Below are 15752 nucleotides of genomic sequence, written 5' to 3'. Positions count from 1 at the left end.
TCTCCCACAGGCCCTCATCACACTCAAACAACAGTGAGTTCACACACCACACCAAACCCCCCAGAGGAGCTCCTTCACTCGCAAATAAAGCTCAGAGGACCCAGACACACCCAGACACCCAAACAAAGCTTCTGAATGAGCACAACAACCTGGATGAAAGGCCTTTCATTCTCATCTACCATCACTGTTAACCTTTTAATGTAACACAAGCGGATTTAGAGAGCAAAAATATAAACCTGAAGCTCCTCAGAGTAAGAATGCTGCTTTGGGTTATGATAATATATCTGTATAGAAAACTAGGTGACTATATGATTAGGCCAGAAATAATTGTGATATGTGATTTCCTAGCAGTTCAGCAGCAGGAAGAGCTTTCTCTTTCACCTTATAATACGGTGCACCTTATAGTGTGTCAATAATACGGTACACAATGCTTGTGAACAGCAATGGACATTTATTAGTAATGTTGCAATATTGGATTTTTTTAAATATAAAATGTAAAATAATAATGTAAAAAATTGAAAAACTAATAAAATTAAATTACAGTCTTTAAATAAGGTCAACATACCGGCTCTTTCACATTAAACCCAATATTATGGTCAACAACACATACTGAATTTATGTCCATATACTGTACAATAAGTCAATATGTCATTTTGTCAGATCAATTTATAATTGTAATATAGTCTATAGAGTAGGGAATATACTACTCCTACACTGGCAATTTATTCCATTTACAATACTATAAAATAATGTCATATGTCATTTGTTTTTAATATTTTGCATATTTGTGATTTATTATTTTAAAGCAGCTGTACAGATGTGTGTGTGTGTGTGTGGGCATGTGCGTCTCTTACCACATGGCCTGTACAGACACAGGTTTGAAGATGTGCGTGCGGCCGGCAGTGTTTACGCTGAATCCCCTGTAGACCAGAAGAGAGAGGTCAGCAGAGTTCAACTCCACCTAACAGCTGAAATTAACACACCCTCTCCTCCACCAGCAACCTGTTTAGTGTTACACTGCTCATCAGCAGTGGAAAAAGCACTCTAAACACTGGAAAAAAAACATTTATGATGACATCAAGAGCCAATTCAGCTTAACAATAACCTGCCTCATGTTTAACATCAATGTTCAGTCTAAATTAAGGGTGAACGATCTACTAAAGCTACAGCATCATAACACATAACACAACATCACACTGGAAGTGAAGAGGAGAAAAAATAGCAAGACCAATTGATCTGGAAACTAAACTGGTAAACTCCTCAATTTCTAAGCAAATATACAAATCAATCTATCAACAGACTTTAACTAAATATTTAGAACTGGTAACTATTTACTAGAAATGTAGCTATATTTATTTCTCTAAAATATAGTTGCTTATTTGCCGTGGTTTGGAGAGACATGCCATCTGCTGGTGTTGATCCACTGTGTTTTATTATCAAGTATAAAGTCAGTGCAGTTTTGTTTTCCCACAAAATCTTACAACACTTCATGCTGAACCTCTGCTACTGACAACTTTTATATAGATGTGGATTTCATTTTCCAGCAGGACTTGGCACACTGCCAAAAGTACCAATTGGTCTTATATAATATTCTAATTTTCTGAGACACTAGGTTTATATTTTTAAATAGTTTTTATTAGCTGTAAGCCATAATTATCAAAAATAAAGGAAATAAACGCTTAAAATAGATCACTCTGTGTGTAATACATCTATATAATATACGAGTTTCACATTTTATACTGAATTACTGAAATTAAGTAACTTTTCAATATTCTATTTTTTTTTAGATGCACTAGAATTTCTAGAGAATCTTGAAGATTGATATCTTTAATTCTGATCAGCATAACTTTATTGTAAAACATGTACTATGATCTGAGACATTCACTCTTTTCTGTATGACAGCATGTATATCTAGAATGCTAGAATATTCCATGAGGCTGCACTTCCTCTTCCTACTCAGTAGGGGACAGTGCAGCAGAGCTGAGAGTTCTCTCACCCGTCTCCATCCAGATGGATCTTCGTGTCGCTCCAGAGCGGCAGCACCATCCCTATAGAGCAGCTCTTACTGTGGAGAAAAAACACCACAACACAGTTACACACTAGTTACAATCAGAGACACAGAGACTCAGATTCAGCCCTCAGATATTTCTTTCTGAACACAGCACATTTCCCCTCTGACTCCCACTGAGCAAACAATCACATTTGTTTCACAGTTTGTTGCAACTGATCAACCAAGTTTGACCAACTGCTGTTTTAAAGAAAAAAAACTGCAGGCAAACATTCAACATTATATTATTTTATATTATATTATATTAATTTAATTATAATTTAAGTACAGTCATACTGAATGGTACAGTATTCTTTGCACTATAAGGTGCAAAATCCTTTAATTTTCCCCAAAATCATCAGTGCGTAGGGATGGGAATTGATAAGATTTTTCCGATTCCCTTATTGATTCTGTGAAACGATTCGATTCCTTATCGATTCTCTTATCGATTCCAATTTGGGGAAAAAAAGAGAGCAAACAGTTTCATAAGCACCAACTTTGTTTACTTAAATATCATACAACCTTACAAACTCAACAACAAGGTCAACATGTCCACAACAATGTGCAACTGGCAATATGGAAATGTAGCAAATACTCTCTAATAATGTTGTGTGCGCAGATGTTTGTGCATATTTGATGTATTCCCTCCCGGCGATGTTATCAAAAATTTACAATGGTTGCAAAACGCCCTGTTGCCATCCTTGTGTAGCGTGAAATGAAGCCAAACTTTCGAGCGTTTTAACCTAGTGGACGCCATTGAAAAGACGTGCTTACTGAATCATGCGTAACTTGCGTGATCGTGCTGTCTGGAATCGATAAGAGAATCATTAAGCAAGGTGCCAAACGATTCCGTGGAATCGAAACACACGGAATCGATTCTCAACAGGAATCGATTCTCGATTCCCAAGCCTATCAGTGCACCTTATAATTCGGTGCACCTTATGTATGAATTTTACCAGTCAGATATTAAGGAGCAGTAAAGTCACTCTGCTGAAGTACAGAGTTATACAGGAGTTTCAGTTTAATTTTTCACCAATAACCACTAACCCCGACAAGCACTGCTGGAGCAGTATTACCATTCGCCGCTAGCCGCACTAAGTGCTAGCTCTTTTGCCATTTAGAGGTGAGTATATCAGCCTGTATTCTGCTGCTAACCCCAGCTAGCACTGCTGAAGCAGCATTAGCTGCTAACCGCACTAAGTGCTAGCTCTTTTGCCATTTAGAGGTGAGTATATCGGACTGAAGCCTGCGCAAACCGCTAGCTTGTATCGCCCTGGCTTACACTCAGGATTCCACAGTGTAGCACTGTCGAGTGGCATTAGCCAGTTAGCTGCTAATGCTAATGCTGCTGCACCCAGCCTCTGGAAATCTAAGATTACTGTAATTATATATTATATTATAACTTATAAAAGTACTTTACTCACCTAAATAAACAGACCATAAAAAATGGTCAGGGAAACAAACTGTTACCTCTACTGTAAAAAAAGGCCACCTTAAAATAAAACGCCTCTGTTATATAAAGTTGTGTAGCATTTAACGCTAAGTAACATCTTCAGAATAATGATGTCTCACTGACTTATAATAGGAAGAACAGCATTTCTATGGTGGCATAATGTACAGTATCCAACAAAAGTGAGTACACCCCTCACATTTCTGCAACTATTTTATAATATCTTTTAATCAGACAACACTGTGAAAATAAATGCTTAAATCTGTACTCAGTGTGTTAATATTTTGTGTGACATGCTTGGCCAGTCCATCACCTTTATCTTAAGCCTCCTCAGCTCCCTAGTGCCAGCGGCACTCATACAGCCCCAGAGCATGATGCTACCACCACCATGCTTGACTGTAGGCAAGAGACCGTGAATCTATACAGTTACACAAGCTGTACACTGACTACTCTAAAGTTGGGTTCAAGTTTAATTTCTGTAATGTCATCCCATAAAACAATATAATACAGCATAATGCAGAAATGTGAGTGTGCTCACTTCAGTTGGATACTGGATAACTCTAGAGAAACAAGCAGTACGACCCTTACGAGAATATTTCATGCTGTGTAACCAAAATCATATTTGTGGAACATCTGGTACTATTAATCTCCCCCTCAGTCCACATGTTTCATCCACTTCAGATTAAAGATGAAAGTATGATTTATTTATAAATTTACTTTGGCCATTTTTAGCCAATCAGCAGTCAGACAATATTTTATTTATATATTTCCTAAGGGCTGGTCAGATTATATGACCTATAGTTTGTGAATTACTGCAGCATTGTAGATGACCCTCAGTTACAGGACCCTGCAGTTCCTCATTCAACCACTAGATGGGCCTCATGCACAGCTGCAGCAAAGGAGGCCAGTGTTTAGTGTACAGTGGTATAAAAAGGTTTGGGCACCCCTGATCATTTTTATGATTTTCCATTATAAATCACTGGTTGTTCAGATCAGTAATTTCAGTTAAATACATCATATATCAGAAGAACACAGTGATATTTAAAAAGTGCAATGAAGTTTACAGGTTTAACTGTGCAATAATTCCAAATTAGGCAGGTGCATACATTTTGGCCCCACCAGAAAAATTACATCAATATTCTTGTATTCTTCTTCTTATATTCTTCTCCTAAACCATGATATTAAATAATATTATAATAAATAATAATATAAAATAAGAGTTTTTTATTAAAATCAATGAAATGACAAGGGTGCCCACATTTTTGCACCTGCCTAATTTAGTTTAAAGAATTATTGCACACTTTCTGTAAATCCTATAAACTTCATTTCACTTTCAAATATCACTGAAATAACTGAAATTGCTGATCTGAATAGCCAATGATTTATAAAGAAAAATCATAAAAAAATATCAGGGATGCCCAACTTTTTTATAACCCTGTACATCACACTCTGTGTATTATCATACCTTACAAATACTTTGTAGAATGTGTAAAATAAATTTTCCTCATGAAGAAAACAGTGCAAAGGCTTTTATCACAACTAACTGGATACCCCTCTTAAAAATCAGAAAATCAACAGCGTTTTAAATGAGCTTGATTCCAAAAATTAAAGTACATTTCATTTTGAGAGATATTTGAGAGAACATTACAAAATATTGACACTAAAGTTACGAAAAACAAGCTACATGGGATTAACCGCTAGCTGAGAGGGCTCTGGCTAACCAGAACACTCAGGGTTCTTCAGTGTAGCGCTTTTGCAATAACATTGTTGCATCCAGCCTTAGTAAAAATATGGAAATATGGAAGTTTACTGTAAATAAAAAGAAGCACTTTAATCACCCAAAATCAACAGTTTTCAGGAGAGAAATCTGTGTAGATTAACATCCAGCACTTGTTTGACTTTTAAAAAAAAGCTTAGCTTTACCGGTCTCGGCACCCTGCAACGAGACCTGGTAAACTAGAAGAAAAACTTGGCCACACCCCTGTTCCTTAATAGTGTTTCAAAATGCACCTTATAATTCAATGCGCCTTATGTATAAAAATAGACCAAAAATAGATTTAGTTTAGTTTATTGATAGTGCACCTTATAGTGCAAAAATATGGTACATCAGCCTCGCAGTTACAGAGCGAAGTGAAAGAAGCAAACCACAGACCGTAAATATGATAGATATCTTGAACGACTGACTATATTTGGTATATATTTTGGTGTGAGACAAAACTACGTATATTTTCCTCAAACTAGCATAAATGCTAATATGGCCAAGCAATAACTGGTTATGCAAGCCTGCTGCACTGGTTCTATAAGTGTAATTTTGTTATTGTAGGTAAGATTACCTGTCTTTGTTGCTGAAGTCCATCCCGAGCAGGATGTTCTCCTCCGTGTCCTGCCTGCCGCTCGTGTAAACCACCACCATGTACCGCACCCTGTCCGACCACGCGCTCTCCAACCGCACCGCCTGACCCACAAACACACAACCAATGCTAATGATTAGTGACCAATATATACAGCATGTGTATCAGTACAAATACAGAGACATGCAAAAGTCTGGGCACCCTACATATTCAGTACCTACTAACCTTCTTTAGAAAGTTTTACAGCTTGATTTTCACATATATTTACCTTATAAAAACTTTAAAATCAGAGAGTTTTTAGTAATATGTCTGCAATGTTTTTTGAGGTGTATATAGAGAATTTTAATGATGTTTTGATTGGGAGAGTGTAAGGGCTCTAGGAAATCTTTTTTTTTGAGACATGCTAAGAATCATTATTCCACCGAAGAAGCTCTGAAGTTCCTTTTTTTAATCTTCATATTATAATTTTTTTTAGTTTTCAAACTTTTTATAGTATTTCATTTAATTATTCTTGCTAAAGTTTATGGCATGGTTATGTAAAAATCTGATTATTTACAGAGACTGTGTCTCAATTACCGAACTCTTTAGACTATAGGGTGCACCAGGTTATAAGGTGCATTGTAAGCGACAATAGTAAGGAACAAGGGGGTCATCATGTTTCCCTTTTAAAGGTCAATTTATACTTCTGTGTTGAACCTACGCCGCAGCCTACATATATCCAAAGAAAGTGCGCTACACAGCGGAGGAAGTTTATACTTCTGCGTGCGCATATCAGCGGCTCTGCGTCACTCTGCAGTTTAAACCTCGAAGGTAGGAATGTGTGGGCAGGAACGCGAGGCCCGGTGAACCAATCACAGCTGTTGCTGTCTGCATTGTGTGACGTGTAGTTACATTTTCATGGAGGTGCGCATCAAGATAAGGCATAGGATACGCGGCGACACATAGACTACAGCATAAGACCTTATTTACATTAAGCTTAGATTTACAATATTTAAACATGGTTAGCAGCAGCTCATGCTCGCCTGGAACGATCGGCTCACTGGCTTTGTCTGCCTGAGTTAGCCCGGTCGCTCCTGGCGCTAACCCGGGCAGACAAAGCCGGCGCGCCGTTCGCTCCAGACGAGAGTCGGTGGCTCCAGGCACTATACCTGGGCTAACAGTGCCGAAGAGCGGGTTGTTTGGATGTTAGCATAGCCAGCTAGCTAACTCTACTGCTGTTCTTCTTACCCTGCCCTCCTCTGGCTCTTGGAGGTAGGCAGTCCGTCACAAACCCTGAAGATATTAGCCAATAGTATTCGCTGAGGGAGGGGACTCTGACATCGCCCCTAAACTGTCAAAACCACCCCTTTCAAAACTTGAGCGCAAAAAGCTCTCTCAAGCGAAAACTGCAGCAGCACGTAATTCACATGGCGTGCGAGGAGAACTGTGAATTTGAGAGGAAAAGAACATCCGAGAGGAGAAAAATGAAGCTCGAGAGAGATATTCTGTTCAGCGCGCACACAATTCCCTTTTTTTCCCTCGTGAGCTTCACATTTGTGCTCACAAGAAGAAAAATGTTAAAACACGCAGGTTAATTTTTTTCACCTGTTATTTTTGCACACCCGATTTTTGACACTGATGTGACGCCATAGACGCCAGACTCAAACACACAAGATAACACCTCACAACATACAGGTGTACATGTTCCCAACCTATCCCCTGATAATTATTGTTATATAAATAATTAATATAATAATCTAAGATAATTTTATCTCAGCACACACACACACACTTTATATCCCAACAGAAGATCCAGCAGGTGAGCTCATGAGGACGTGTACAAATCTGTGCTCTGTTCTTAAGTTCTTAAGGGGAAGTGCGGGCAAGTAGAATTGGCCTCAGTTTCCATTTCACTCAGCGCCTCACGCTGCATGTGGAAACGCTCCAATAACGTACCTTCACTGAGCATGTTCTCATCCCTTAATGAACACAGCAAAACACACACAGCCTCCGGCCGGCTATAAAAGCCGTTCAGGCGTGAGTGAACGAGTGTGTGTACGTGAGGGAGGGCGTGCACATGTGTAAATATGTTTGTGTGTGTGTGGGGTGTGTGTACTCACCAATTTGATTCGGTCTTCAGAGCGAAGAATGTTGATCATTACCTGCAAGTGCTGAGGTAAATCTCCTACAGAGAGAGAGAGAGAGAGACAGACTGTTAAAACTAAACTAGACCATGACGACTCCAATCATCAGCATTGCCCAACAGCATCACATACCCCATTTATTAAATCAACGGTAAAAAAATAAAGCTGCAGCAATAAAAAGTGAGGGAGGTGAGGCCCGGCAGGAAAGACAGGCCCGAATGATTCACGCCTTGATGAGTGAGGAGGCGGCTGCCCAGCGTTCCCAACAAGCAACAACACAAACAGCGCACCTGCCAGTCTCCCTCTCACCGTGCCGGGTGTGACGGGTCTGCGGGACTGGATCGTTTGGAAAGATCCTGCAACACACCTCACGTTTCATTCACTGCCTTACATCCTTACATCAAGAGTGCTGGTGAACCTCCAAAGAGCTCATTCTCAAAACTTCAAAACTGCATCATTTTATCCCCCTCACTTTCACAGAACAGGGTTGTGCTTATAACTAGACCTTTCACTATAATTACGTAATCACATGACCGCAACTATTTGAGCTAGTTGTGACTATTTATAATATAATCTTTAGTGTTTTATGTAAATATGGGTCTTATAGAGTCTTCTGAAGCTGTTATAGGCCTTATTTAACAAAACACTGATGAAGAGAAAGGGTCTAACTGATGACCACTAGTAAGAAAACTATGTGACGTAGTGGATGATTAGTGTATTTGTAAAGGTTTTGTGTTTCATGGTTGGTGGCACAGTGTCTTAGTGCTTAGCATGTTCACCTCCCAGCCCTGGTGTCCTGGGTTCAAGTCCCTATCTGGGTGGAGTTTCCATGTTCTACCTGTGTCTGCGTGGGCTTCCTCCTGGGACTCGGTTTCCTCACAGTCCAAAAACATGGAGATCAGGTCTGTTTATTTTTTTTTTTTTCCATTTCTTCTTGGGTTTACCAGCTTTAAGATCAACTGTTCTGCAATTGGGTTCAACAGCCCTCTGGGCTGGAGAGCTATTAGTCTGTAGCTCCATCCCATTACACTTCATTTCTGCACTTCAGCGGAGTGGCTTTACTGCTCCTTACAATCTGACTGATAAAATTCAAACATAAGGAGCACTGGATTATAAGGCGTACTGACAATTTTTGGGAAAATGTCATGATTTAAAGTGCACCTTATTGTGCAAAAAATATGGTACTGTAAAAAAATGTATGCTTCCACTTTTTGGTGTGATGGCACTCATTTAAAGGGTGCTTACACCTTCCTAAAAATGACTAGTTATGCCCCTGAGTACAGTAATATGCAGAGTGGTATCTGGCATACAGTAGCATGTAGTTCTTTGTGTTGTGCAAGTTACAAACATACCACACCTTTCACAGTCCATACAGTCAAGTACAGACGGAAACTAAGCTGCAAAGACAACCCTTAGGTTTAATGTCATTGTGATGCCGCAGAAAATCCAAAAGAAGTCATAAAGTTTGTTATTTTCTACTATTAAAATGTGATCATGATTTTTGCTTTACTGCTTGACAATCAAGCTCCACATTCCCTGTTTAACTTCAGCCTTTCAAAAGCTAGAATCGGCCTCCTTCAGGGCCTGAAAGAAACAGGAGACCTTGAACAGAAAACCAGTTCTTCAGACAAAGGCAAATTTTACACTCATTTATATGCATCCAGTTTGTAAGCCAGCCTGGCATGACCCTGGGCTAGTCGACAACACAGACTGAAGATCACGCAGCAGCCAGACGAGCTCATAAATCTGAAGCTCTGTTGCTGTTAATTATCAGTTTGGGTTCTGATCAGATGTTATATGACGCCCAGAACCTCTGCTGTTGTTTTTTCCTTTAGCGGCCCGAGCACTGAAGTACCTTGAACTCTATTGCTTTTGTTGGGACTTTTTGGCAACACTGCAGGTAACTAGTGCTCCATCACGGTTGGCATGGTGAGAATGTGCAGTGGGGAACTGGGGGGGGCGAGTGACTAAGACCCACATCTGAATAGAACCTGTCTGGAAGCTGAATTTAGCATGTGAAACAACAACCCACCTATTTTATATAGTTTTAGAGTTTTTGCTGGGAGCAGAAATGCTGGTGTTAGAATTGTGTCATATGTATTGTTCACAATAATGTCACTTTTTTTTTTAAACAGTAAAAAATGTCCATGTCATGAAAATAGTGGCATTATACATTCATATTATACTCTCTCCTCTACCTCAATATTACTCTTCACTCTTCATCATAACTCTACTCTCAACTTTACCACAACCCTATTCTGTCCTTTACCTCAACCCTACTCTCTCCTCTACCTCAACTCTATTCTCACCTCTACCTCAACTCTTCTCTCTCCTCTATGTCAACTCTACCTTAACCCTACTTTCTCCTCTACCTTAATCCTACGGTCAACCCAACGCTCAACTCTACTGTCAACTCTACCCTCAACCCTACTCTCAACCCAATTCTCTCCTCTACCTCAATCCAACTTCCTCCTCTACCGCAATCCTACTCTTACCTTTACCTCAACCCAACTTTCTCCTCTATCTTAACCCTACTCTTACGCTCACTGGGGGTTCTGTATTCTGTATTTTCTATGTTTAATGTTTTGCCTGATTCTTTGTCCTGTAATCATGTTTCTGTAAAGCTGCTTTGTGACAACACCTGTTGTAAAAAGCGCTATACAAATAAATTTGATTTGATTTGATTTGATTTACCTCAGCCCTAACAAACCTAATTAAGCCTACGAGAGGTCCTGGATCATCACTCTAATTGGATATTCCAGCGGAGGTTGCCCTTTCTTTTCGTGTTAAAGGACCATGTTTAAGCTGAAGGAAAAAAAACAGGAGCACATGTTGTACCTGTGACCTTATCAACATAGCCCTGGGTCAAAGTCCTTCTCCAGCCCTTCCCCAAACTCTAATGAGACAAAACTACAAAACTGACCTCAGGTCAGCACCAAAGAGCTGCACACATCAGCAGCTGCACAGAATACAGAACAGCTCTGACGCCATATTCACTTTAATAGCAGCCCCACACTTTATTCAAGAGGAAACAGGAGCTGTGTTCAGGGCTGAATTTCCTAAAATAAAAAGAGATCTTACGCAGATGTGAGATCAGGACGCTAGAGACCGTGGTGTTAAGTTAAAATCAAGGTGAGAACAATGCGTATAAGGACATTTCATGAACAGTGATGAAGGTCAGTGTGGGACTGCACCAGCATTTTTAACAGAGGTTCACTATTAAAAGGACACTATTAAATAAGGCTGTTAATAGTCATTTGCTCTCCTACAAACTGCTAATCTACAATTTCAGAACCAGAGTGGATTTAGTCTAATTATGCGACTGCAATAGGCATTTAAATTGCTTATAGTCTGATCCATGCAAGCCCTGTTTCCATGTAATCATTGAATAATTTAATAGGTATTACTGATTATTAGTTAAAAGGCAATACTGAAGATAACAGTAACACTGCCACATCAAACTTGGTCTCCTGTTAGATTTCACTCTATATCAGACACTGGAGATGGTACATCACAGTGCTGGGCAGTATGCTGGTTCATCCAGTATACTGGAGGGGAAACTTAAACCAGTATGCATTTTTTCACACACTGCCATATCGCTAGAGACACTGTAGAGTGCTGTGTATAACAGCACCAGCATAGAAGCAGATACAGCTCGCTAACTAATGCTAGCCAGTTAGCATAACAAGCTAACTGGTATAATGGTAGCTCAGATCTGTGGAGTCAAACACTTCGTCCTGCCTGGAGTAAGATAAGAAACAGCAATTTATCTGAGGAGCTCCTGCTGCTGTTCCTCATCATGTAGGTGTTTTGTCCAAGTAAAATAGAAAAACAATTGCAAACTTTCATTCATTTAGAAAAGAGAATTATGCGTTTGATCCACAATTGGGTCTGGATACAGAATCATTTATTCAGCACAAGTGATAAAACTCCCTAAAACTCAAATAAACATCAAAAACAGTAACTAAAGCCCTTTTACATAAATTAATACTGTAGCTTAAAGGATTATTTTAATGCACTTTGAATTAAATGTATTTGTTAATTGGAGAAAGAAGGGAATTTTGGCTGATTTTATGGTGTAATGCTTCTAATGGCTAAAAGAATAACATTGTAAATTGGTATTAAACTTAAACTGTCTTAATTGTGCAATAGAGCTTTAGAGAAATATCTCAAACACCGCTTAGCATTAGTAAACACCGCCAGACAGCGCTACACTGAGGAGTGTGTTCTGGTAAGCCAGAGAGCTATCAGCTAGTGGTTTGTCCCACATAGCTTGTTTTAACACGGTAATCACTCAGACTACAGTATACGATTTATGCACCTCAGAACTGCAAAAGAGCTAGAGCTGCGGTTAGCAGCTAATGCTAATACTGCTCCATCCTCAGTGCTGGAGAAACTTCACTGAAACTCCTTCATAAGATTGTCTTTACTGCTCCTTACAACCTGACTTCATACATAAGATGCACTGTCAATTTTTGGGAAAATGAAAGTGTGCTTTATAGTGCAAAAAATATACGTTTCCTGTAGAGTTGCATCCAGAAAACAGCTTCACAACACCCCAATCAGTGTGATACAATAATAAATGCTGTGAACAGGGGTGGCATATCAGTAATAATGGGTTGGTATCAGGCTGATATTATTAGAAATTGATCAGATATCAGTAAGAAAAACATCCAAATCAGAAGGAAAAGGTCAGGGAAGTCCAATCTTATCCACAGAGGGCCGATGTGTCTGCAGTTTTTTATTCAGCCAAGCAGAAGCACATCTCCTAAGCTGTCTGAAGACTGACCAACTGATTAAACATTGATTAAACCATTTCATTAAAGCACCACCATCCTGTTGTAATTGGTCATGATCAGACACCTCTGGGTTAGTCTGCTAGCCTGAGCCAATAGAAGAGCTACAGCAGCTCAAACTGCTGAAAAGTTCATGCTGACTATGTTCCTGCCTCAACAGACCAGAGAGTCCTACTCAATATTAGACATATAGTTTTAATACTTTAGCTGACTAGTGTATTAAATGAATAAAAAAAAAAAAAAGGCGAAAACTGCGAAGCAGCCAATCAGGTTATTATATCTTATTCAGAATAAGACAGTTGGTATCGGTACTCGGTATCGGCCAATACCAGAAAAGCTGGTATAGGTATCGGTAAGGAAAAAATAGTATCAGTGAATCCCTAGTTTTCTCTTCCACCAGTCTTACACACTGCTTTTGGATAACTTTATGCTAATCACTCCTGGTGCAAAACATTAAGCAGTTTAGTTTGGTTTAATGAATTGTGATCATCCATCTTCCTCTTGATTATATTCCAGAGGTTTTCAATTTGATAAAATAAAAGAAACTCATCATTTTAAAGTGCTTTCTTTGATTGTGCATTAAAATTACAATGTACACAATTTGACCAATGTTCCCAAACTTTTGCCCTCACTTGTACCTCTTGTGAATGAATGACTTGGCAAGACTTGGCAACTCGCTTGCTCCAACAACGCAATGAATCACAGCTGCAAGTTGAAACAACCACACAAGAGTTATTGCAAGATGTGCAACATTAACATGCAGGAGAACAGGACCACCTTCCACCACTGATTTCTTAAAGCATTCTTATTGTTTATCACACTTTACACATGACTCACACTCTTCCCACATCACACACAGTCCCTGGACTCGTTCCAACCCCCCAAAACACAGGAGTGTATCATCCCTGTCTCCTCAGACATGATGATGTATTCAAAAACAACATGTCCAACAGAAAGCTAACATACAGCAGGAGCAACAGCAGCTGAATCAACAGCACTGCTGAGGTAAATTCAGCAGATCTTTTTAGCTTAACAAAGAGTACAACATTCAAAATGAAAAGTGTAGCAATGGTGGAGACAACAAACAGAGAGCCAGGCCATTTGACGAGATGGTTGTGGGATATTTACACCAGATCTTATAATAAATAATGCATTGTGTTTATTTACACAAACATGGCTTTCAAGATCTCTTCATTTACTTAAGCTTTCACACCCCCGGGGATGAAAGGGATCTTGGGTTGAAAGTATGGGTGTCTGGCAGAAGAGAAAGTTTCTATGGGGTGAATTTTGTCCCAGAAGTTTTGCACAAAAAAATTAAATCCGTAATCAAAATTTTAAGAATCAAATGAAAAAGGTGTATGTTGCAAATTTAAAATAGAAAATATATATAGCAAACATATATTTTTATTTTTTGGAGTTATTTGAATAGCATTTCAGTTTGGAAGTCTTTGCTTTCTAATTTTGTGTTTTGTGGATTTTGCTGCTAAAGACTTTTTTTCCTAGAATCTCTTCTTTGCTTCTGCATTTCAGCAGTTTTCACGGGAGGGCGGGTTTTAGAAGAAGGAGTTCCCCTTAAATCTCTATTTTTCCCAAGTGGCCAGTGAGTATAGGTATAAGGTAGGTGTTTCTAATAAAGTGGCCAGTGAGTATAGGTATAAGGTAGGTGTTTCTAATAAAGTGGCCAGTGAGTAGAAATAGAAGGTTGGTGTTTCTAATAAAGTGGCCAGGGAGTAGAAGTAGAAGGTAGGTGTTTCTAATAAAGTGGCCAGTTAGTAGAAAAAGAAGGTAGGTGTTTCTAATAAAGTGGCCTGTCTATTGTCCAGTGTCTTTACATTGAACAGAAGTGCAGTGCTCACATCTTCAATATGCTGTGCTAAACCGCTAATCCGGCTAATCCATATAAACACCCGCACGCACACATCACACTTGTCTGGGACATGCTTAACCAGCACTGTGGTGTGTGTGTGTGTGTGTGTGTGTGTGTGTGTGTGTGTGTGTGTGATCTGAAACTATGCAGGTGCTGCGCAGCGTCTGCTGTCCTCACATCGCCTCAGTACACACACACACTTCAACAGCATCAGCTGAAGGTTATTGGGGGAGAATTGGGGGTGGGAGGCAGGGATATAGTGGGATAAGGGGTAAATTGGACTTGGAGATTTTTGGAACAAATCTGACGCAGAAAAGCCATGAGTCTAGTTTAATCCTAGAGTCTAGTCTGTTCAATAGGAGACAAAGGGGGGACATCGCTATTGCTTAGTCCTCAGATTTGGGGTTTAATTCAGTTTCTGAATAAGTTTCTCTGATTTTGCTATTTATAGGTTTATAAAATAAATTTCTCCCAAATTACAAATAAAAATATTGTAATTTAAAGCATTTATGTGCAGAAAATGAGAAATGGCTGAAATAACAAAAAAGAGGCAGAGCTTTCAGACCTCAAATAATGCAAAGAACACAAGTTCATATTCATAAAGTTTTAAGAGTTCAGAAATCAATAATTGCTGGAATAACCCTGGTTTTAATCACAGTTTTTGTGCATCTTGGCATCATGTTCTCCTCCACCAGTCTTACACACTGCTTTTGGATAACTTTATGCTGCTTTACTCCTGGTGCAAAAATGTAAGCAGTTTGGTTTGATGGTTTGTGATCATCCATTTTCCTCTTGATTATGTACTAGAGGTTTTCAATTTGGTGAAATCAAAGAAACTCATCTTTTTTAAATGTTTTTTTTTATTTTTCCAGAGCTGTATTTAACTAAAAAAATCTGTTTTGTAAAATATCTCCATGTTTTTTTAACACTAAAAAAAAAAAAAAAAAAAAAAAAAAACGCACCCAGAGCTATGGCAAAACTGAGCATGCAGTTACATGTCAGGCAGATATGTAAATTATTACAGGTGTGTTCTTATTACAAACTAGGTCTTGCCGCAACAGGGCTTAAAATTATTTCAGAGGATACTTCTGGGTAGTGTTCCTCTTGGTGAGAGACTT

The 15752-nt window shown here is 39.0% G+C and overlaps 1 protein-coding gene across 2 annotated transcripts in view; it reads right to left on the bottom strand.

Annotated features, from left to right (window-relative positions):
* The window catches only part of ssh1a (slingshot protein phosphatase 1a), a 94302-nt gene that overhangs the window by 11602 nt on the left and 66948 nt on the right, over nt 1-15752 (bottom strand). For both annotated transcript variants that reach the window (XM_022666896.2, XM_022666897.2), the window contains 4 exons: nt 7948-8012; nt 5831-5952; nt 1997-2065; nt 855-920 (listed from right to left, as the gene is read on the bottom strand). In XM_022666896.2, coding sequence (XP_022522617.2) covers nt 855-920; nt 1997-2065; nt 5831-5952; nt 7948-8012 — 322 coding nt within the window. The remainder of the gene's footprint in view (nt 1-854; nt 921-1996; nt 2066-5830; nt 5953-7947; nt 8013-15752) is intronic.

The sequence above is a fragment of the Astyanax mexicanus genome, chromosome 22 (assembly GCF_023375975.1).
Source record: "Astyanax mexicanus isolate ESR-SI-001 chromosome 22, AstMex3_surface, whole genome shotgun sequence".
NCBI classification, from domain to species: Eukaryota; Metazoa; Chordata; class Actinopteri; order Characiformes; family Acestrorhamphidae; genus Astyanax; species Astyanax mexicanus.
Note: the sequence above shows the minus strand (reverse complement) of the source record. Positions and strands in the feature narration are given on the sequence as shown.